Source organism: Mus pahari, chromosome 19, assembly GCF_900095145.1.
Source record: "Mus pahari chromosome 19, PAHARI_EIJ_v1.1, whole genome shotgun sequence".
Lineage (NCBI taxonomy): Eukaryota > Metazoa > Chordata > Mammalia > Rodentia > Muridae > Mus > Mus pahari.
Window position 1 is genome coordinate 71,513,591 of NC_034608.1, and position 24,222 is coordinate 71,537,812.

Below are 24,222 nucleotides of genomic sequence, written 5' to 3' on the forward strand. Positions count from 1 at the left end.
ACTTTCTCTTTCTCTCTAGCCCTCTCTCTCTCTCTCTCTCTCTCTCTCTCTCTCTCTCTCTCTCTCTCTCTCTCTCTCTTCTCTCTTCTCTCTTCTCTCTTCTCTCTTCTCTCTTCCCCCCTGCCTTTCTATAGAGAGTCTTTGCTCATCAAAATCTGCTGCACTCACTCTCACTGGTGTTGGGAACCACTCATCCTTCATCCCTCTCTCCCGTAACCCAAGTGGCTTTAGCAAAGTAACACTGGGGCTCCCCAGGACTTTAGGAAAGTAGCTCCAGGGGCTCCCAGGTAGGGCTGCCCCTTGACACCCTGAAGAGTGGGTCAGAGGCTTAGATACCCACCCGGGGATGAGTGGAAGGTAGATATCAGCCCTCCCACATCTGACTGACTAGAGCATGTATAGGTGGAACTCTGGCGGGGTGTGGCTCTTCCCCTTTTCCCTCTTCCCCAGGGCATCCCCTGGGCCCCCTTTTAGTTCCCAACATATAGATACAGGGAGAGATTGTTTTCTCCTTTTTGTCTTTCAGGAACTTGAAGGATTTTGTTCTTTGTGTCTCTTTTCTACTAATTTCAAAGATAAACATATGTATGGTTCTAGTCACTTGGTACTATTTTAATGCCATTTCAAGACAAACAATTATTAATGATTTTTCTTGATATACTTAAAATGTTTACTTATATGTAGAGCTTTAAATTACCTGAAATTTATTTCTATGCATGATGTGAAATGCGAGATCAGGTTATCTTTTCCTATAGATGGTTGAAATTTCACAGCACCATTCATTTCATGTAGCTCTTCCCTATATGGAGAATATTATACAGTTCACCCAAAATTCACCTCAGAATTTAGTTTCTTATAAAAATTTCCTTGAGCATCCTATCTCATATGCACTCTCATTCATTGTCTATTTTATTCTTCTGATTGCTTTCCCTTCAAACTCAGAATACTCTCTGGTTTTCCTGTTCACTTATATTTCTGCTTCTTCCATTATAATATACAGGTCTAGGCCACAAAGACTTTGCTGATGCTCTGTTCCATAGAGTTTACAGTGGATGCTTTGTTACTACATAGGATCAATAACATGAATATAGGCATATGGTTTTGAAAATACACAGAAATAAATTATAAATGAAAAGAATAAATACATGATATCTATATCTTGATTTAACATAAATGCTTTTATTTGTAGTCTATGTATTTTGTAGTTTGTGTGCGTGTGCATGTCCATGTGCATGTGTGTGTGTATGCACGCGCACCAGTTGAGGCCAGAAAAATGATATAACATGTATTGTTCTAAAATTCTCTACTTTGTGATCTCTATTTATCTATCTGACTGCCTGTCTGTTTATCTCCTCCCTTTCCCCCTCTCTCTGTGTAATACATGTGCATGCATGTAGCCACAACTGTGATTGTTTGTTCACACCACACCACTAATGGAACCCATGTAGAGCTCAGAGGATAACGATAATGTTGGTTCTTGCAATTCAATTTACTTGAGACAGGGTTTCTATGTTTGCCCACAAACTTCCAGAATGCTCTTGTATGTCTCCCATATCTCAATAAAAACATTAGAATTGCACATGCTTATTCTATGGCTTCTAGATTTTACGTGGATTATGTAGATTCAAACTCAGATATTCACATTTTGCATTTTCTTGTCTAAAACTATTACATACTAAGTCATCTCCTGAGGCCACTGCTGTTTTAGAGACAAAGTATCTCATTAAACAAGGGGTTCAATAATTCTGCAGAGTCAGCTGGTCAGTAGGCCCAAGGGATTCACCTATTCCTATCTCCTAGCAACAAAAATAGTATAAACCACACTCAAGGTACTAGTCCAGCCAACATTAAAATGGAGAAAATTAGAATAGCCAGTAAAAATTAATTGACATTTCAAAAGTTACACCTTTTAAAATTACTATACTTATTGTGAGAAAATTCCCCTACACAAGGTAGAAGTGTTTCAATTTCTTTTTTCTCTTTTAATTTATTCTTCTCTCATGTATCATATCCCAACCACAGTTTTACCTCTCCTCTTTCCTCCCTCCCAGCTACCCTCTTTTTGCATATCCATTCCTCCTCCTTTCCCTTCACAAAAGGGCAGGCTTCCCAGAGATATAAGCCAAATATGACATATCAAGGTGAAGTACGACCAGGCACCTCCAAATATGACATATCAAGTTGCAGTAAAACTAGGCACCTCCTTTCACATTAAAACTGGAAGAGGCAACCCAGTATGAAAGAATGGGTTCCAAAAGCTAGCAAAAGACTCAAGAGTCAGCCTGTAGGTCCCACTAGTAAAAGTCACACAAAAAGACCAAAATGCATAACAGTAACATATCTGTGGGGGCCTATGTTAGATTCTATGAAGGCTTTCTGTTTGTTAGTTCACACTCTGTGAGCTCCTATGAGCTTAGGTTAGTTGATTCTATGGCTCTTCTAGTACTGTTCTTGATCCCTCTGTCTCCAACAATCCTTCTTCCCCCTCTTTCTGAAGGATTTCCCTAATACACCTAATGTTTGGCTGTGAGTCTACCTGTTCCCACCAGTTACTGAATGAAACCTCTCTAATGATTATTATGCCATGCTCCTGTCTATGAGTATAACAGAGTATTATTAGGAATCATTTCATTTCCTTTTTGAATTCTCGCCTGTCATGTTTGCTTCTATTCTAGGTCTCTGAGCTGTCCAGCATCTGGTTCCTACCCCTCCAGGCTTCTTTTAGTGGAATGGGTCACAAGCTGCACCAGTTCTTGGTTGGCCACTCCCACAATTTCTGTGCCACCTTTAATGAAGCAGGACAAATTGTAGATCAAAAGTTTCATGGCTGGGTTGATGTCCCAATTCCTCCACTGGATGCATTGCCTGGTTACAAAAGATGACTGATTGAGGCTCTGTATCCCTCATTACTAGGGGTTTCTAGCCAAGGTCATCCTTGTAGTTTCTTGGGAGTATCCAATACACTAGGTTTCTACCCCACCCCTGAAATATGCCTACCCCCATACACAATTCCAGTTGTCTCTGTCATTACTGTGATATGTTTTAAATTTTGTGGAATATCCTTATTAATCTCATAGATTCTTCTCTTCTTTATTTCCTGTGACTTTTCTCACCTTGAGCACTGAGATTGTCTTCATGTGGTGTTATAGAGACCAAGGGATATGACTGAGTGTCTAAAGCTCTGAGTAATGTGTTTCCCAACATGTTCTCCAGTTTCTCTTGCCATTGTGCTAGCATCCCTTGTCTCTATTCTAACTTCACTACACTTCTTGATGGTCCAGATTTCCTGTATCCTTACATCTAGATACCATGGTACTTTTTTTCTTGTCATTTGTCCTTTAAAGCATTTTTTCTGTATGAAATTCTAAATTACGCCCACCTCTGTTCATAGTTCCCAGTTTTATACTGATAGATTCACTTTGAGTTATTTAAAATATACTACAGAAGCAAAATCAATTTCAATCCATCTATCGAAAAGTGTTCAACCTAATCTCGAAAGTGTTAAGTGCAAATTCAATCACTGAGTTACAGGAGATTGAATGTTGTGAGTCAGAGGTTTGGGTAGAAAAGAATGAATGTTACTTAATGCCCATACAAATAGACCATTTTTGAATTTGACTTAGAGTTACTTTTGCTGAAACAGTGTCAAATATGAATTGCTTTCATGACTGGGGACAAGTCAATCTGAATATTTTTCTTTTTATGTTCCTTGCTCATTACTGTGGTTTCTGTATATCCTTTCTACTCAGGCTTCATAATCCCACTAGAACCACCTAGGACATTTTACATGAATTAGCTTTCATTGATGTCTCTGGAGTTCAATCAAAGAGTCATGGTGGTAAATGCAAAAAGTAAATGTCTTTGTCATAACTTCCTGGCATTTTAATAAACATATTATATATTTTGCCATTTGTTTTTCTTAAACTTATCTGTGAAAAAATGTGGATCACTGTTAAGTCTGTTTTATTACTGGTAAAAGAATGTTTTGCTTGCCCAAGGCCAAACAACTAGTTAGTGACAGCAAAGGCCCACAAAGTGAGACTCCTGACTGTGACTCTGGAGCCTTTAATCACTCTACCATGAGGCCTTCTGTTTAATTATCCTGTGCACTCAATACATAATATGAGCTGTTAAGCCGATTCTAAGCAATTCCTATGTACGCTGAAACATTTAATTAGTTTTCTTTAAAATAAATAAGTCATTAGGAAACTACAAATTAGCTAGTTAATTAGCTGTGTTATGGCCTTTTGGTTCTTTCAGCTGAAATAAGCTGATGCCAAAATTACCAAGCAGACTATCCATTACCCATGAGATAATCAGCTCTCATGAAGCTATGGGATTCATCAAGAATTTTAAGCTTAAAACTATTAAAGTGTTCAGTAAAATGTAGTGATTGTGTGATAAAGATATGTCTTGTATAAAAATTAGTATTGTTCAATTGTACCTGTTCCATTATGGCTCAGTGATAAAATGCTTTCCTAGCCTGTTTGAGACCTCAGGTTTGATCTTCAGCATTAATAATAATAATAATAATAATAATAATAATAATAAATCTTTCTTCTGCCTAGTTTAGGGCACATCCCATGTAAATTAAGATTACCTTTAAATAGTCCTTGTAAATCTTAGTGATTCTGCAGCTAAATAAACTTGGTTTCAGGGTATCTTTAGCAATTGATCCTTTGGTTACTGCTTCTATCTGGGTTTCCTACTCATCCTTCTTATTTTCCTATTTTATAATTATTCACATAATTTATAGAAGCTCTTTGCAGTACTTTTCACTCCATCCTCTGGTGTTCATTTTAATAACTGTCCATGATGCCTTTTAAGCATCTTCTTATGATATGTCTTAGAAATAAGTGATTCGCTTATGAATTGTCCTGATCTGTTGGGGAGACAGATGAGCTCTTAAACTTAATTTATTTTAACGTTTTATCATTTTGATTTGGTTGGTAAATAAAAGTATAACTCCTTGCTGAAACACTATTCCTTATGTTTTAATTCTTTAAATGTACAGAAAAATCATTTAAAGTTAGTATGGTGATATTAATATCTGAATCTTCATTACATACTTAGCCTAATTTTTTATTATTAGTAATTTCTCTAAATCATATATGTACCTATGTATCTAGCTAATCTATAGATGTCTATACTTAGATATATTTAGATATATTTTATCTATCAAATATTTAGATGTCTATAGATTAGAAATATCAATAGATATTTATCTAATCTATAGATATCTAAAAATAGATATATCTAGATATTCATATATATAGAAAGATAGATTTTATCTATCTCAACTATAGAGATTTATTGATATAGAAGTCTCTATAGTTGATAGATAGATTAGATAGATGGATAGATAGATAGATAGATAGATAGATAGATAGATAGATAGATAGATAATTAGGCATAATTGAAAATCTAGGCTGTTGCTTCTTTCTTTCTCCTTACATGGCTGTTACATGCTTTTACTTACAATGGTACGTTTTCAGCATCTAGGATCAATGTGTTTCAATCTAACCTTAGAAACAGGTGACTCCAAAGAAACCATGGGTACTTCTAAGAGTCTGTGTTTCTGTTTATTTTTTGCCAACAGTTATAATTCTCTGGAATCTTTAGTTCTATGAATTTACACCTTAGTTGAGTCCAGGATATAACTGTTTTCATGTTAGACTCAAAAAACATTCAGAACTTGCACTCTATTGTTAAGTTCTCAGAGCTTCTGTTCCTGAAATTTATTGCTTTATAAAACACAACCTCAAATGTCATATTCTCTTCCTTGAATGTCTTTGCTCTGCAGATATTAGCCATGATATTTGTTCACTGTGTATTTTTCTTTCAGTTCTCAAAAAGGTTTTTCTGTCTGTTTTTGTTTCATTTTTGTTGTAAAGGAGGTATAACATCATGGTTTCAACACTGAAAATGATGATGGTGTAAAAAGGTATAGTTTGTTAAAGAGACAAAACTACATGGTATTATTCATTATCTACGAACAAAAGGCACATATTTTCACTCTCTTATAGAACCTTGGAAAAAAGATTAACCTGATTTAAAATATATCCTGCTCGTTTTAATACGTGAATGTGCTGGGGAAACCTTGCAAACTCATCTGTAATGTGTAGCTAATGATGCCCACCAAGGCTATTGGGATGCTGTTTACAAACCTTGTGCACCTTAGAAACCTGCAGGCTGTTGTCATTTCTGTTGGTAATGTAAAATTCCACATGCTCATTTCAGGAAGAATGAGAACATTTAAAAACAATACTCATGTTTTATTGACACATTGCCCAATAGCAAGATTCAAGATTCTATAGTTCATCAGTTTTTACTTATTTATATTCCTGTGGAAGTATCCCAAAATAGTTCATTTATACTTTTCCACTTTGATCTTCTTGTTAATATAAAAATCAAAATAAAATATCTATTAATAATGTCTTATTGTAATAATATCTTTAAAGATAATATGTTTGGTGTGGAATAATCAGAATGTATCTTACTTTAAGATGGGCTATGTTTTCTTCTATTGGTCCTACACAGAACCATAAAGAAAATGGATAATAAACTGATTTCTTCCATTCTGGTCTTATTTCTTAAACTGGGCTGTGTTTTACTCTCACTCAGACAATGTGAAGCAATAACAACTAGACTTTCTGTTCCCAAGGAGTGATAACTTTACAAGACATGCTAATGGAGATGTAGAAGACACAGCGTACATTTTCTGTTACACAAAATACATTTCTGCTGAGAATCAGAACACTCATTTGTTCCTGACAGGTCACCTTGTGCAAATCAGCTCATAAAAATATATGCACTGAGGTTTGTAGCCATACATACAACAACTTCTCTTACAGCTACAATACTTTTTCCTACGAAAATCTCAGATTATCACTTACTATATGAACATTCATTTAGCATTGATAAAGTAGTTGAGAATTAAACTAAAGGTTAAAAGCATTTAAATTATGTCATTGGATTTGACCACCAAAATAACTTTATTGTTTATTTCATTCAAAGTCCTTGACAATTTTGATGGTTACTTCAAAAAATTAAGTGAAAAGAATATTTGACCTTTAAACGGTCCCATTGGTTAACTAACTTGCATCATTCTGCCAAATGGACAAACATTCAGTGTATCTTGTAAAATCATATCTCTATAACCATTGATTAGTTCAGCTCTCAGACCTGATTCCAGAAGTTTCTTTGTTCACTGTGTTGACAGTTAATGCAGAAACTTACAACTAATAAAAGCACAGCAAAAGTGTTGATGTAACGCTCATTCACAAATGGAACATGTATATCACATTCCACTTATGAGACTCAGGAACTATCTCAAAAGACAGAGCAGAAAGATCATAAGAGCCAGAGTGCATGAAGAACCAGAATGAATCAGTGACTTCTGGATTCATCCGTACAACTGCCCTCTTGAAGACATGCCAGCTGTGGTCACTCTGCATAAGATCTACAGAATAGTTCAGGCCTGACCAGTCTAGTATGGAGTGGAGAGACACATGAGTCTCCACCTGCCCTAGCTATCTGAAGAACTCTAGGTAATTGATGGTTTCTGGAGGAGGAAAAGTCAGAGGATGGTTTCACTCACCTGACTGTGGGCAATACTAACTGGACTTGGTGCCTTATTTACATCAAAAGAAGACAGTAATGAGAGAGTACTCAAAAGTTGATGCTCAGTCTAGGAGGTGGTGAAGGGATCCCTGCGGGTGAACATGAACATAATATATTTTATTGGAATTCTCAAAGAATTACATTTAGAAAGCTTTTGAACTTTCAACTACTGTCTCTTTCTACTCTTAATGGTAAGATACTTAGATTCAAAAATCAAAACTTTGAAGGGAATGTGTTTAAGACCACACATGGTCTCCAAATAAAGTTAATAGTAAGTGGAATCTTCAGGACATCAGAGAAATGAACAGCAGCCAACTGTGGGAGGAAAAGCTAATTAACACTGATTTTTGAGAAGACTCATAAATAGGAATCAAGTTTGCTTCTTTCAAAAGTACTGATCATGGTAATTTGCTTAATAATCATAGTAACTTGTTGTAAATATCTTAGCTTTGTTGTCAATTTTGAACAAAAACTGACCTTGATAATAATGTCTATTCTCAGAATATCTTTCTTCGATTAAGCCTATAAACTTTCTGATTTCCTATTTCTATCCTGAGGTTTAAAACCATTAAAAATTATACATTATTGAATATGTATACACATGAAGTTTATACTTCAAACAGTGCACATTTCATATTACAGGGCCTTATGTATCTTTTAGCATGAGATGAGATATGTTAAATAGAAAGTATCTTACAGCTAATGTTAATATGGTATAAAGATCAGAGACTAATGTGTAAGCAGAAAATTCTAGGAACATATAAGACCAAGAATTAGAGTTGACACAAAGTCTCAATGTATGCAAAGTCTGTAGGTTTCATAGACATGACTCAGTGGTCCTTTCTGGACAAACTTATTTTCACTCAAAATTAAGTATTTCCAAATAAAACCAAACACTTCTGCCTAATTGTATGGCTCTATGGCACTAGCCCACTTAAGAAATGGTAATAACCTGTTGGTAAATGGGAGTGTATTCACAACAGAAACTTATTTCTCATAGTGCTGCAATCTGAAATGTCCAAGATTAAGCCACAAAAACCATAAATGTCTGATAAAGGTTTGCTGGATCAAAGATCATATCTTCCTACTGTGACCTCATATTGGATGGATCTAAACCAACATCTGTGAATTTTTTTATGATGCCTTTACTTCCATGATTCTAGTTAGCTGTCCAACATTCCCCATGGTATTACCACAGGCTTGGACTTAGAATTTCCCCATGGAAATTCAAGGAAAATACAAACACATGAGTCATATTTACTGGAAACAAACTTGTGATACTTGATTTTTCTTTATTGTATACATGTCAGTCTGCAAAGCTTGGTTTGCCATTTTTGTTTTGAAATGTGACCATTTTTTTTTCTTATATCCCAGATGATAAAAGGCAGGAGGTCATTTCCTCCACTATCTCCTCATTTCCTGCTGTCTGCTTTCTTACAAGGAATCCAAAGATAGCAGTTACACAGCACTTTAAACATTTCAAAGTCTCAAAGAAGAGTTATGTATACTTTACTGTGGTTAGAAAGTTTTTCTAATTTAACACTTTTTCACACATGTATTTTGATGATATATTTTCCTCTTCCAACCCTTCCCATATCCTCTCTACCTCCATTTTACCCTAACTACACATTTTCTCATAGAAATAAAAATAAAATTAAAACTTGAAAAATATAAACTAAAAAGAAAGAAAACAAGTAAGTCATAAAATAACAGAAAACAAAACATACAAAAGAACAACAACAACAAAATTAAGCCTGTTTTATGTTGGCCTGAACATGGGGACTGTTTTGAAGTGTGGTTGACACACCAGGTGGCTCTTTATTGGAGAAAACTGATTTTCTATCTCTCAGGAGGTATCAGTTATAAAGAGCTTCTTGATCAGATGTGGGAATTTGTGTCCACTACTACTTCATAATGTGATTTTTGTCTGGTCTGAAATGTGCAAGCCTTGAGCATGTTGTCATATTCTCTGTGAGTCCATATGTGTATCAGTCCTGTCGTGACTGGAAGACACTGTTTCCTTGGAGTCTTTCATACCTCTGCCTGTTGCAATCTTTCCAGCTTCTCTTTCCCTGAGGTTCCTAAGTACTGACGAGAGGGATTTGATAAAAAATATTCCATTTAGAACTCAACGATCCAAAGTCTACGATTCTCTTTAATGTTTTCCAGTTCCAGATCCTTTTGTTAGTTATTGTCTAGTTAAAGAAACAGCTTCTCTGGTCAGGAGTGAGCAAGGCACTTCTCCTTGGGTAAAGCCATGTGTTTTTAGGAACAGTCTTATTGTTATTTTTCTTGAGCAGAATAATAGCAATAGTGCTTCCCCTAAGCTATGACCTATCAAGTTTCAGAAGCTTAACCACTTTGATACTATTCCCTAGACTCTGCCTCATGGATTAGGCTTTAAATCTTACTTTTTAAAAAGTGCTTATTTATATACATAACATGCATGCCACTGTTGTATCAGTATATTTTGTAGGCATCCCTCTCTTGTAGACCACAGGAATTATAGCTGGCTGAAATTATTGAATAATCACTCCAAAAGTAGTATACAAGGTACTTTCTGATGTGCTTAAGTAAGGGTGAAACTTCTAGATAAGTTCCAAGACTGGCCTTTTTATACTTGATGGCATTAACAGGTTGTGTCTTCACCAATAGGGCCCTATCATCAGTCAATAGAGAATAATCAAAAAGCCTGACAATGGCCTGTGGTCTCTAGGAGGCTTCTCTGGGACCCCTTTGAACAATTACTCAACAAGACATAACTCATATCTAGCACTGCCATTTTGGTGGAATAAAATGTGTTGTTGGGGCATTATTTCCCATATTATGTGACTATGTGGATGGACAACAAATGATAAGGACCTTTTTAAAAGCTATATTTAAATTAAATACTCTAGAAGTTTTGTAATATACAAAATGTATGAAATTGAGTCACTAATTTACTATTCTTAGTGTAGTGATTCACATATAGTAAATTATGTGCAAAATCAAATTAGTTGTCTTATTATACAAATATTTAAGTGTATTATTACATGACATTCTATTAGAATTTATGTTATAAAAGTATATAGTAATATACTTTTCCTATGTAAGAGATTTATGAAATCTTACATATTTAAAAATAATTTATCATTTCTTTTTATCCTATCTTGATCTCAACATGATGTACATTTCATGTATTCATCATTAATTAATAATCAAGTTAGATAAATAATTTATATTAAATATAATGTGCTGTTTATCAAAGGAACCATAATTTCAGATTAAATTTTATTTAAAAAAATTAAACCTGCAGAATCATAAGGAAATATTTAGCAATAAAATCCAATGTTGCTCTTTAGAGAAAGTAGATTGTTTAAATGGGTTTTCTGATGTGCACTAAAATTATTTACACTTCTAAAACTATTTAGCAGAAATACACCTTCCATGTGTTATACTAAACCACAGGAGATGAGGAGATGTAATTTTTTCACTTCTTTAAATTACATTGACTATTAATTGTATAAACAATGAGTGCTATCATTTGTGTTAACAGAATGCTGATATTTAGTGATATGTATGAATATATACATATTTAACTTTAAATTAAAATATTCTCTATTTTTCTCTCAATTTTTTTCTTTTTAAATTCTCTAAGGAATAATATAGAGTCTTTGCCAGGCTTTAGTAATTTCTGCTTAATAAATAATTTAATGAAGTTCTACTCATATAATTTTGTTCTTAACAAAAATGTAATCTTATATGTTAGCATTCCTGGTGATCCAATATCATAAAGTGTTTCTATAGCTAGAAACAACATTCTGAAGGTAATTGTCATATTTCAAGGTAAGTTTTATAGGAATAACTCAAGTAAAATTTCATAAAAGCACAATTATATCAATATCTGGCTTATTGAAATAGAACAGAAGCATAACCAAAATATCTTATTTACACATGGTAAATTAATTTTTATCACTTATTAAATTATTTTAAGTAATTGGTTATTAATGGATGAAGTCAAAGTTTATTTTGTCACTGAAATAGTGATAATTGTACTTTCCTTTTAAAAAAAAAAACTTCCCAAAGGTGCATTTGATATATTGAATGTAAGTAGTCTTTGATCATATTTGATCATACAATTTGAAATATTCAACCAAGAATTAGAGGCTGATACAAATGTAGTGCACTAATGTTCTTAGTGTTGGACTCATGGATGATCTGTTGAGAAGAAGCTCTTTTTCTTCTGTTCAGATCATAAACACACACAAATACACACACACACACACACACACACACACACACACACCATATACATGTCCTCATGGACGCACAACAAAAATAAAACAAAACAGCCATCAGGTAGAATACAACTTATCATTGCTACCCTCTGTCTCTTAAAGATGTCTATTATTTTATTGGATATTTTCTTTATTTAAATTTCAAATGTTCTCCCCTCTCTTGGTTTCCCTCCCTCCTGAAAACACCCTATCACATCCTCCCTCCCCCTGCTTCTATGAAGCACCCACCCACTCCCATCACCTACTCACTCCCACCTCCCCGCCCTCCATTCCCCTTCACTGGGGAATCTATTGAGCCTTCATAGGACCAAGGGTCTCTCCTTCCATTGATGCCTGACAAAGCCATCCTCTGCTATATATGCAACTGGAGCTATGTGTACTCCTTTGTTGATGGCTTAGTCCCTGGGAGTTCTGGGGGGTCTGGTTGATTGATATTGTTGTTCTTCCTATGNNGTTACAAACCCCTTCAACTCCTTCAGTCCCTTCTCTAACTCCTCTATTAGGGACCCTGCACTTAGTCCAATGGTTGACTATTAACATCCACCTCTGATTTTGTGAGGCTCTGTCAGTCTATCAGGAGATAGTCATATCAGGCTCCTTTCACTATGTACTTCTTGGCATCAACAATAGTGTCTGGGTTTGGTAACTGTATATGGGATGAATTCCCAATTGCAAAGGTTCTGTAAGGCATAGGACAGTCAATAAGACAAAAAGGCAACCAACAGATTGGAAAAAGATCTTTACCAATCCTACATCCAATTAAGGGCTAATATCCAATATATACAAAGAACTCAAGAAGTTAAAGATGTCTATTAATCAGAACAAAAATATACATTGGTGGAAATATGCCACATTAACTACATAAAATCCTTTTCATTGTCTTTACTATTTAAAATATTTTCTTACCATGTATGTCTCTTTTTAAAAGAACGTGATCACATACTCCAGACAATGAAAATATCAAAGATTATTAGTATTCCAGTACTCACCAATACTAGAGTTTGGAAAAAATTATTAAAGAACAAAATTTACACAGATGAGATCTTGTTTTTTAACTTTAAACAGAATTTCATTACACAGAGATTGTCACATAATTGGATACTTCTCTAGTTTGTACACAATCATTCTCACCCTCCACAGAGGGCTGCTTCTGAACTCTCGTGTCATGACAAAATGCTACAGTTAGTAGAGATGCCTCAGTGATTTTAAGTTGAAAGAAAGACACTGGCATATGGCTCTTGCACCCACCATCAAGGATGTACAAATTTCTTTATTCAAAAGTACAAAATATTATCTGTAGGTATGGGCAATGACAGCAGAAAACCATTACATATTGTCAAAGGAAACCAGTGACTGATGGGTACAGTGATTAGCCAGCCTTGTCTTCAGTCATTTTCTTCAGGTGACTTCTCTGAAGTTATTGGTGATGAACCTGGATTGAGCTTCCTGTCACACTTCACTGATGAGGGCAAAGCACAGATGAGAACTTTATGGCCACTAATAAAAAATTTTCAATATGTGAGTCTTCAGATTGATTCAAATGTCAAATGAAAAATTGTTACAAAGAACATGTAATTGCTTATTATATGATGGAAAGATTTATATTTGCATTTACTCATTGTCTTAGTCAGGGTTTCTATTCCTGCACAAACATCATGACCAAGAAGCAAGTTGGGGAGGAAAGGGTTTATTCAGCTTACATTTTCCACATTGCTGTTTATCACCAAAGGAAGTCAGGACTGGAACTCAAGCAGGACAGAAAGCAGGAGCTGATGCAGAAGCCATGGAGGAATGTTCTTTCCTGGCTTGCCTCCACAGGCTTGCTCAGTCCACTCTCTTATAGAACCCAAGACTGCCAGCCCAGAGATGGCACCACCGACAAGGGGCCCTCCCCACTTCATCACTAATTGAGAAAATGCCTTACAGCTGGATCTCATGGAGGCACTTCCCCAACTGAAGCTCCTTTCTCTGTGATAACTCCAGCTGTGTCAAGTTGACACAAAGCTATCCAGTACACTCATGTAATTTAAGACTGAGGATAGTATGTAGTATTTTCAAAAGATATTTGAGAAGTTGGTCAACAAAAATATTTGGAAAGCACACAGACATTTTTAAAGATAAAAATTGTGTGAATACAATAGAATAGTACTAAAATGTATTTTTATTTGCTAAAAAATAATTACTTGTGTCAAAATGAAGAAGAAAGTTAAATCTTAATTTCACATCTTAGTAATATTGTTTTCCATGATGCTTTTTAGCATTTAATGTATTGTAAAGAATATGCATTTAAACTTTAAACACCCAAAAGTCAACATCTACTACGTTTGTATAGATAAATAGCTTCGTATTTTCTGATAGAGATATACATTGTTTGTGGATATGGTAGAGGAAGATATAGTAGATGATAGCTAGATAGTTAGATTGCTTTCAATTTTACCACTACAATATGAGTTAAATACTTATTAATATGTAATTATTAATAACTTTTGATTTCTCAGAAAATTCAAAAGAATTACAAATGTTCTTTTTATAATATCAAATATTAATATTAGTTTTCAGAGTCTTAATTACTAAAAATAATATTAAGGAAGTATCGAAGATAATAAAGGAAAGAAATAAAATGATGTATAATAGAAAGAAACTATAACTGGAGATAAGTACATTGGATTTTTAGAGAAAAAAAACCATAAGACCAATATGACAAGAAGTTTAGAGATACATAGTGGGAATGGTAGGGGAAAGTGGGGCCTATCAACTCTTCTCCATAAATGGTGGGAAAACAACTGACCCAACATTTTCAAAACTCTGCCAGTCAGTAAGAGGCTTGCAACAATCTAGGAAGTAGCTTATGTACTGAGAATACACAACTCTCGGTGAGAAGAGTGAAACTTGTCACATTATAGCTTTCTGAATTCTTAGCCCAACTTCTCAAGCTCTGTGGGAACACTATAATACAGGAGCAGTCAATCTCAAGGTGCAGAATGGACTTTCAACCTTCAGTGCCTTGTTCTCAGAGAGCAGTTGTTATTTTCACATTTCCCTGGGAAAATGGACTGCCAGAGAGCCTTTCATTTAATGCAACATGTAACTCACCACTGCAAAAAGCTTTTCTCCTGGAGACACTTAACAAAAGTATTTATAGATATCTTGCTTAGTACCTGAGGCACTGTATAACAGTGAGAAAAAAATAATACATTCATATTAATTCTTAAAAGGAAACTCAATGGATTTGCATGTTCACATGGGGGTGTTGAGAAACAGTCATATGCTTCTAGACATCTTAAGTGGTCACATGTATGATACAGGGTTGTGAATATACCATGTGGTGTGGTCTGAATTGTATCATTTCAAAACTCATATTGATGTCATAAACCTAGTACCACAAAACATGACTTTAACTGGAATTGGAAGAATTAGGGTAAAATTAAATCATATTGGAAGTCACTCATACAATGATAATTATCTTTAAGAAGACAAACAACAGACCCTGTAGATAGAGATATTCTGAGATATTTAAGTTGAATACGGAGGCTATTTAGAACACCAACACTTGTGGTTCCTTGAGTTTACACTTATTTTAGTTTGCTTTCTATGGCTGTCATAAAGCGCCATGACCAAAAGCAGCTTAGAGAATAAAAGACTGATTTTTGAACTATGGCTTATAGACCATCATTCACGAAATTCAGGCCAGGACTTCAAGGCAGGAAAAAGGAGGCAGGAACTAATGCAAAGGCTGTGAAGGAATATTTTTTACTTGCTTGCTCTCAATGGCTTTCCCATTCAACAAGAAAGTATACCCACACATTTGCCCTCAGGCTAGTCTTATGGAGGCGTTTTCTCAATTAAGATTCTTTCTTCTCAGGTGTCTAGTTTTATGCAAGTAAAACATCATTGTCAACAGCAACCAAACAACCAACACAAACTTCTAGTCTTAAGAAAAATAGGAAAATTAATTAACTGCCATGTCAGTAGTACCTTGCTATGGTATCCATACCAGTGTGTCCTCAGAAGAGACCTAAGAAGGCATCCAAACTCTATCTGGCTCATGAAACTATCCAATGCTATGTGGAGACCTAATCTAAGAATTTATAAACACCCCTTCCATTTCAAACAAGAAGATTGTCCTATGATGAAAAGTGATTAATATAGATAATACAGATTTGTTAGACTCAGCCTTACAAAATACTGTAGCAAAGTCTGGGGGATATAGATTGACTATTTCTGAAATTTTCACATTGTCCTATTTTTACATGACAAGTTTTCATTACCAACTGTAAGTTAGTAATGAAGTGAAGCCATAGGAAATAGTTAAACCTTTAAATTAGTTATTTAAGACACATTAAAGAAAGAAGAAGTTGTGTTCCAAGAAAGAAGAAATTGTATCTCAGAAACTAAAAGGAAGTATCAAAAAATAATAAAATAGAAAATAGTATCAAAGATAGTAATTTGAAAAGAAAATAAGGAGCAGTTCTAGGGTGGAAGGGTAGAACAGTTAATGTTCTGGAACCCATTTTCTCTGGAGATTACAGCGAATGACTGCAAAGGACACGAAGACCCTGTTTACTGTTCTGAAAGACTGTTGTGACGTCAGTGCACAAGGCTCAGACACAAAATGCTGCTCACACTTTCTCAGTTCTTGTAGCTTCTAGCTGTTATCTGCAGACCTTAGTGATTGTACTGCATTCTAATACCACCCTCTAATTTACAGAACCTTTGCTTTTTGTCTCCAGTAAAGTCTAACGCATCGCCCTCTTTTAAAAAGAAACTGGATGTTGCCCCGAAAACTGAACTTCATTACCTCCTCCAACCACAGTGTGATATGAGGGAATTTCAGGTCAATCATTTATTTTTTCAGTTCCTCCCCCCTTTTTATTGATGTTTGTAGAACATGATTTTAATATATTCAACTATTAATATTCAACAAACAAAAATTATTTTAAGATATACTTCATGGTTATGTCTCTCTTTTTGTTATTGATTTTATTAATTTGGGTAATCTCTCTGTGCCCTCTGGTTAGTCTGCTAAGGGTTTATCTATCTTTGCTGATTTTCTCAAAGAACCAACTCCTGGATTTGTAGATTTTTTTTTTCTGTAGTTCTTTTTGTTTCTATTAGGTTGATTTCAGCCCTGAGTTTGATTATTTCCTGCCATCTACTTCTCTTGGGTGTATTTGCTTCTTTTTGTTCTAGGGCATTCAGGTGTGCTATCAAGCTGCTAGTGTAACCTCACTCCAATTTCTTTTTGGAGGCATTTAGAGCTATGAGTTTTTCTCTTAGGACTCCTTTCATTGTGTCCCATAACTTTGGGTATGTTGTGGCTTCATTTTCATTAAACTCTAAAATGTTTTAAATTTCTTCCTTTATTTCTTCCTTGACCAAGTTATCATTGAGTAGAGTGTTGTTTAGCTTCCAAATGTATATGGGCTTTCTATTGTTAAAGTTGTTATCGAAGACCAGCCTTAGTCCATTGTGATCTGATAGGATGCATGGAATTATTTCAATCTTCTTGTATCTGTTGAGGCCTATTTTGTGACTGATTATATGGTCAGTTTTGGAGAAGGAACCATGAGGTGCTGAGAGGAAGGTATATTCTTTTTTTTTTAGGATAAAATATTCTGTAGATATCNGTTAAATCCATTTGTTTTATAACTTCTGTTAGTTTCACTGAGTCTCTGTTTAGTTTCTGTTTCCAGGATTTGTCCATTGCTGAAAGTTGGGTGTTGAAGTTTCCCACTATTATTGTGTACTGTGCAATGTGTGATTTGAGATTTAGTAAAGTTTCTTTTATGAATGCGGGTGCCCTTGCGTCAGGAGCACAGATATTCAGAATTAAGAGTTGTTCTTGGTAGATTTTTTCCTTTGATGAGTATGAATTGTCCTTCCTTATCCTTTTTGATAACTTTAGGTTGAAAGTTGACTTTATTCAAGATTATAATGGCTACTCCAGCTTGTTTCTTGTGGCCATTTGCTTGGAGAATTGTTTTCCAGCCTTTTACTCTGTCTTTGATATTGAGGTTCATTTCCAGTATAGAGCAAAATGCTGTGTCCTCTTTATGTATTCAGTCTTTTTTTTTCTTTTGGTTAGAAGTGGAATTATATTTGTGTGGCTATTTTCTTGGGTTTGTTTAAAGTAGATGACTGTCTTGCTTTTTCTAAGGTATAGTTTCCCTCCTCGTGTTGGTGTTTTCCATCTATTATCCTTTGTAGGGTTGGATTTATGGAAAGATATTATGTAAATTTGGTTTTGTCATGGAACATCATTTATTATACGTCTATGGCAATTGAGAGTTTGCTGGGTATAGAAACCTGGGCTGGCATTTGTTTTCTCTTAGGGTCTGTATGATATCTGTCCAAGATACAGTCTCTGGTGAGAAGTCTTGTGTAATTATGATAGGTTTGACTTCATATGTTACTTGACCTTTTTCCCTTATTGCTTTTAACATTCTTTCTTTGTTTAGTGCATTTGGTGCTTTTATTATTATGTGGCAGGAGGAATTTCTTCTCTAGTCCAGTCTATTTGGGGTTCTGTAGGCTTCTTGTATGTTCATGGGCATCTCTTGCTTTAGGTTAAAGAAGTTTTCTTCTATAATTTTGTTGATGATATTTACTGGCCCTTTAAGTTGGGAATTTTCACTCTCTTCTATACCTATTATCCTTAGGTTTGGTCTTCTCGTTGTTTCCTGAATTTCCTGGATGTTTTGGGTTAGGAGCTTTTTGCATTTTGCATTTTCTCTGACTGTTTTGTCAATATTTTCTGTGGTATATTCTGTCCCTCAGATTCTCTATTCTACCTCTTGTGCTCTGTTGGTGATGCTTGCATCCATGACTGCTGATCTCTTTCCCAGGTTTTCTATCTCCAGGGTTGTCGCCTTTTGTGATTTTCTTATTGTTTCTATTTCCATTTTTAGATCTTGGATAGTTTTGTTTATTTCCATCACCTGTTTGATTGTGTTTTCATGTAATTCTTAAAGGGACTTTTGTGTTACCTCTTTAAGGGTTTCTACCTGTTCACCTGTATTCTCCTGTATTTCCTTAAGGGAGTTATTTATGTCCTTAAAATCCTCTATCACATCATGAGAAGTGATTTTAGATCTGAGTCTTGCTTTTCCGGTGTGATGGTATATTCAGGACTTGTTATGGTGGGAGAAATGGGTTCTGATGATGCCAAGTAACCTTAGTTTCTGTTGCTTATGTTCTTACACTTACCTCACACCCTCTGAATATTTCTAGTGCTACCAGCCCTCCCTAAATTGGACTGGAGTCTGTCCTTCCTGTGATCCTGGTTGTGTCAGAACTCTTCATAGTCCAGTTGTCTCTGAGATCCTGTGATTCTGTGATCCTAAGAAGCTGTTGTCCTGGGCATATTAGAGCTCCTGGGATTGGAGCTTCTTCTGGGTGTTGTGGGACTGGCTGCAGAGTTTGCTCCCAAGGTCTGCTCAGGGCACTGGCTCAGACTGGAAGGAACCTGTGCCACTGGTCAGGTGGAGTTCCTGGGTGACTGGGTGCAACTGGTCCCAGTTACTCCTAGTGTTGAGGCGGATAGATGTTTTGTTCTCCTTACCTCTGATCCTTTCATCCTGAGTGTGTTAGATCACCTAGGAGTGGATCTTCTTCTGGGTGTTATGGAACTGGCTGTGGATTTCACTCCCAAGGCCTTCTCAGGGCACTAGCCCAGACAGGAAGGAAACCCTGCCACTGGTCAGGTGGAGTTCCTGCATGCTTGGGTCCCACTGGTCCAAGCTACTTCTGGTCTCCCCCTTTTTATTAAAAATGTATTTTTATGTCTTTTTTAATTATAGAGAAAAAAAAACAGTATCAATGACTTATCCAGGTATACTAGTAGATAGGAGAATGTAGAAGTTTATGTTCTTATACCTAAATGGTTGGATTTTGTCAAAAATAAATAGACATAAAGGGAATGGTTATGATGAAGCAGTGGGAAGCTATGAGCTTTCCAGCACTGCATTTCTGTTTGGTGTTCTTAAGCTTCAAATATGAGCCAATGTTGAGAGCAGTCAAACACGATGAAGAACATTCTAGAAGCAGAATGAGGAAGTTGCTTTCCTCTTTTTATTATTATGGATTTATTTTCAGGATAGAAAAATATACTTGCTCTCCTAAATAGGTAATGAAGTTGAGAAATGATAACTAGAGATTAGGATCATAAAATAATCTAGAGAGGATAGACAAGGAAAGGAAAGGCTTCTAATTGCAGAAAAAAGCAAGGGCAGAATGAAAGTCATTGAGTAAGACAGGGAGTGGAGAGCACAGAATAAGGAAGGACCACTAGACAGGCAGTTATAGGAGCTGTTTCTGTAGACACCAATTCCTTGTCACAGCAAATGCATCTTAGAGTTCAACAGTGAATCTCTACTTGCATCTGTATGGTACATACTTGGCAGTTGGCCTCTAAGGTTCTTCTTCACTATGTATTAGTGCTGGCAAGAGAAATATAAGATGGTTAATAATCTACTGTGGCATGACCAGTTAATGACAAAAATGGTTCAAAGTTTGGCAATATTCCGAATTGGTTGATAGAGGTGAGAGAATAAAGGGATGTTAAATTCTGAGAAACATCAGCAACTTGAATATATGATGTCCAAACATTATGCATATTTAACAGACCAGCTTTACTTTTCCAAGGTTTTAAAGAATAAAGAATTAGTTACACTCATCTATCCAACCTAACTTTGGTAAATGAGAAGGCAACATCTCAATCATACTGTGGGTTTCACAAGAAGTTCAGTTATGTGAAAAGGAAAGAATCTAAGCAAGACATGGTACCCATGTGTATTATCCAAGGACTCAGGATGCTAAAGTAGAAAATTTCTAAGTTCATTGTCACCCAGGGAAGCCAGAGTCTGTAAATACAAATAAATTAGTTTAATTAAATTGTAAATGAATAGAGGAAACATTCTAACTGAAGAACAAATATCACTATTTATATATTCCATAGATATTTTCTTACTGCTGAGCAATTTGCTCAAAACAAAATGGAGGCTTTTGTCTAAATAAAAGCAATGAAAATTACCCATCACAGCTGTACCCATATACTTTTATGCCTCAAGCACTCAGGATAGTTTCAGCAAAAATGACAATCTGACATTAATTCTAAGTAACATATTATGAAATCTTAAAAATTTGCAAATAAATTTTGTTCCCTTGTGTAAGACCACATACTGCCCAAATGAAGGAATACATGTAAACCTTTTATAAATAAGCATTGATCATCAATCCATAAATATATGCTTCATAATGTTTACTCTGGGGTATCTAAGTTTCTTTTCGTGTTATTGCCAAAGGCATTCTTGCTTTACGTCTTCACTTTCGCAGGAAGCAGTGTTTGGCTTCTGTTTTGTAAAGTGTCTCATTTTGTCTTCATTTGCAGTTTGGTGGCCACGAAGGAAACAAACAGTGCGCGATCTCGAAGTGCTCCAATGTCACCTTCTGATTTTCTGGACAAACTAATGGGGAGGACATCGGGGTATGACGCAAGAATCAGGCCCAACTTCAAAGGTAGCAATTCTGCTTACTTCCTCGCGTGCAGTGCTCTGAAAGAAGATAAGTTTAAAGACTAATTCTACCTGACACCACAACACTTGTTTCTAGTCTTTAAAATACTGAGTTAATAAAAGTTGTGCCGGCAAAGGGAAAGTCCATTTTCATGTTCAAAGCTAGTGTAATGTGTCCTCTGTGAACAAAGAGAACCATTTTCTCCTTAATAGTTATTTGTTGTTCGATTGGTTATGGTCTTCTGGGACAAGGCCTTGTTACATATCCTTGACTGATTGAGTATTCTAGCCATTTAATCAAAGAATTTAGGCAATTCTCTTGCCTTAGTCTCAGTGAGGTAGGATTACAGGTTTCCACCACCGTGTCTGGGTTCTAAATTACACGAGTGTGTGTGTGTGTGTGTGTGTGTGTGTGTGTGTGTATGAGACAGACAGACAGACAGACAGACAGACAGACAGACAGACAGACAGAGACAGAGACACAAGAGAGAAAGAGAAATAGAGAGAGAGCATGCATGTGTCTGTCAGTGTCTGTCTATCACTTAATACCCATCTGTTCTCATTGGAAAAAAAGCTTAAGCTCAGATAATAAGTTTGAGTGCTCTATCCCCAACTCTGGTTCTCTAGGCCAGGACTTTGCCTGTGGTCTACAGTCGCTGTCCCACTATAGCACACCTCTAGCCTCTTTCTTTTGTTTGTTTATTTGCATTTTTGCTTTTTTGAGATAGAATCCCATGTCTAAATAGAGAGGCTGGTTTTTAACTTCTGATTTCCCTGCCTCTCCTTCCATAGGGATAGAATTACACGCTTGAGCCACAGTGCTTGGCTCTTTCCTAGCATTTTAAATTCCCTTAGTAGGGCTTTGTATTGTGGGAAATTAATTATTCAATTATCGGAAATGTAGCTGGATATTTTAAAATGATTAACAAACTTTAAAATATTATTCTACCTCTGAAATATTTTCCATACATTTCTTTAAAAGAAAGTAAAGATTAGTTTAAGAGCATTGCTTCCTCTATTTCATGTAGTGATAAGTAATATATTTATATAAATGATCTATCTATAGCTATACTATAAAATGAAAGATTAGAAAAGCTGCCTGAATGCTCCAATTAATGTCATTTTGAATATTACTTACATAGTAAGGAAAGCATTTTCATAATATGGAATTTAATCTACTTTAATTCGGGGAGTAAAAAAGAAAATAATGACTGGGTAGATGTTTTAGCAGCTAAAAGTACTGGTTGCTTTTCCAGAGAAACAGGGTTCAATTATCAGCACCTAATTAGCAACTCACAGATGTCTATAACACCAATGATAGATGAGACAATGGTTTCGTATCTCTGAGGGCACTACATTCATGTGGTGCCCAGACATAGGTTCAGGCAAATTCTCATTCACATAAAAAATTAAATTTAAATGTCAAACAAACATTAAAATGATCAGATTAAAAGCAAAGTTAAAAACAAATTTAAAACAGTAATGTGCAACAAGAGACAGAGATGGGAATACATTTTATTATGAATTTCTGAGCATGAATTTATCAAGTGAATTGCTTCAACATGAAATATGTTCTATCCTTTTAAATGTACTTACTTATTTATTCACTTTTCACCCCAATAGCACCCATCCTCTTCCCAGTTCTACCCTTACAAATCTCTCCCCGCATTACTGTCTCCCCTTCTCAAAGAAGGGGCCCCTTTGAACATAGATTTATTGCTGTAAACCAGTACCCCCCAGAACTTTGTCTCTAGTTGCATATGTAGCAAAGGATGGCCTAGTTGGCCATCAATGGGAGGAGAGGCCCTTGGTCTTGCGAAGATCATATGCCCCAGTAGAGGGGAATGCCAGGACCAGGAAGCAGGAGTGGGTGGGTTGGGGAGCAGGGCGAGGGAGGGTATAGGGGGCTTTGGAGATAGCATTTGAGAAAAAAATAAAATAAAATAAAGTAGATTTATCTCTGTGGGTTTGTTTTTAAGCTTTCAACTATAAATTTTCTAACCTAGTGGAGGGTAATGTGGAAGTGTAGCTGTGAGAACATAATACGGGTTATTGAGATATCGTGTAGAAGTGAACGCAAGAAATTCTGACTCTTAAGAACCATCTTGCAACACTGAGAACTGGTGTCGAATTTACAATGAAACAAATACAGTTGTTTCAGCAAAGCAGAAGAAATCTACTCAGAAATTACTAACTCCATATTCTGTATTTCAGAAGGATTACTTTATTTTCACTGAAAAAAATCACAGAAATGAAATCTATTCTACTGATGTCTGTGTGTTTGTTAAAAACTTACAAACAGTCCAAAGAGATATTTTAATAAAAATGCAGATGAATTATTAACCACACAATAGTATCTCTTCTGCTTTAGACAGTTTAGTTCTGGTTTATTATTTTAGTGATTTATAAAGAAATATCAAATCATTTAAAAATGTGATAACTGCAATTTATGTGGAGTATAAATGGTAGATTCTTCTGTAAATAAGATGCATTCCAATAGCACTAGCCAGTTACAAGCTAGTTACAGAAATGACTGTTCACTTATTTGTTTGTTTATTTCTATACTCATGTTGAAGATGAGATTGGCTTCTCCTAGTATCATCAAAGAGGAGAGATATTTTACTTTTTGAGGTTCATCAAAGTATCTCAAATTCCAAACATCTTTTAAAAATTAAATATGTGCTGCATCTTATTGATTAAAATATGATAAATTATAAAAATAATTTAATTAGTTTATACTTACTTTTCTTTTTTTCTTTTTAAATTATTTTATTAGATATTTTCTTCATTTACATTTCAAATGCTATCCC

General features: G+C 35.3%; 1 protein-coding gene across 2 annotated transcripts in view; it reads left to right on the top strand.

The window, feature by feature from the left end:
* Glra3 (glycine receptor alpha 3) overlaps positions 1-24,222 on the top strand; it is a 155,744-nt gene that overhangs the window by 18,468 nt on the left and 113,054 nt on the right. For both annotated transcript variants that reach the window (XM_021219273.2, XM_021219274.1), the window contains exon 2: positions 21,289-21,416. In XM_021219273.2, coding sequence (XP_021074932.1) covers positions 21,289-21,416 — 128 coding nt within the window. The remainder of the gene's footprint in view (positions 1-21,288; positions 21,417-24,222) is intronic.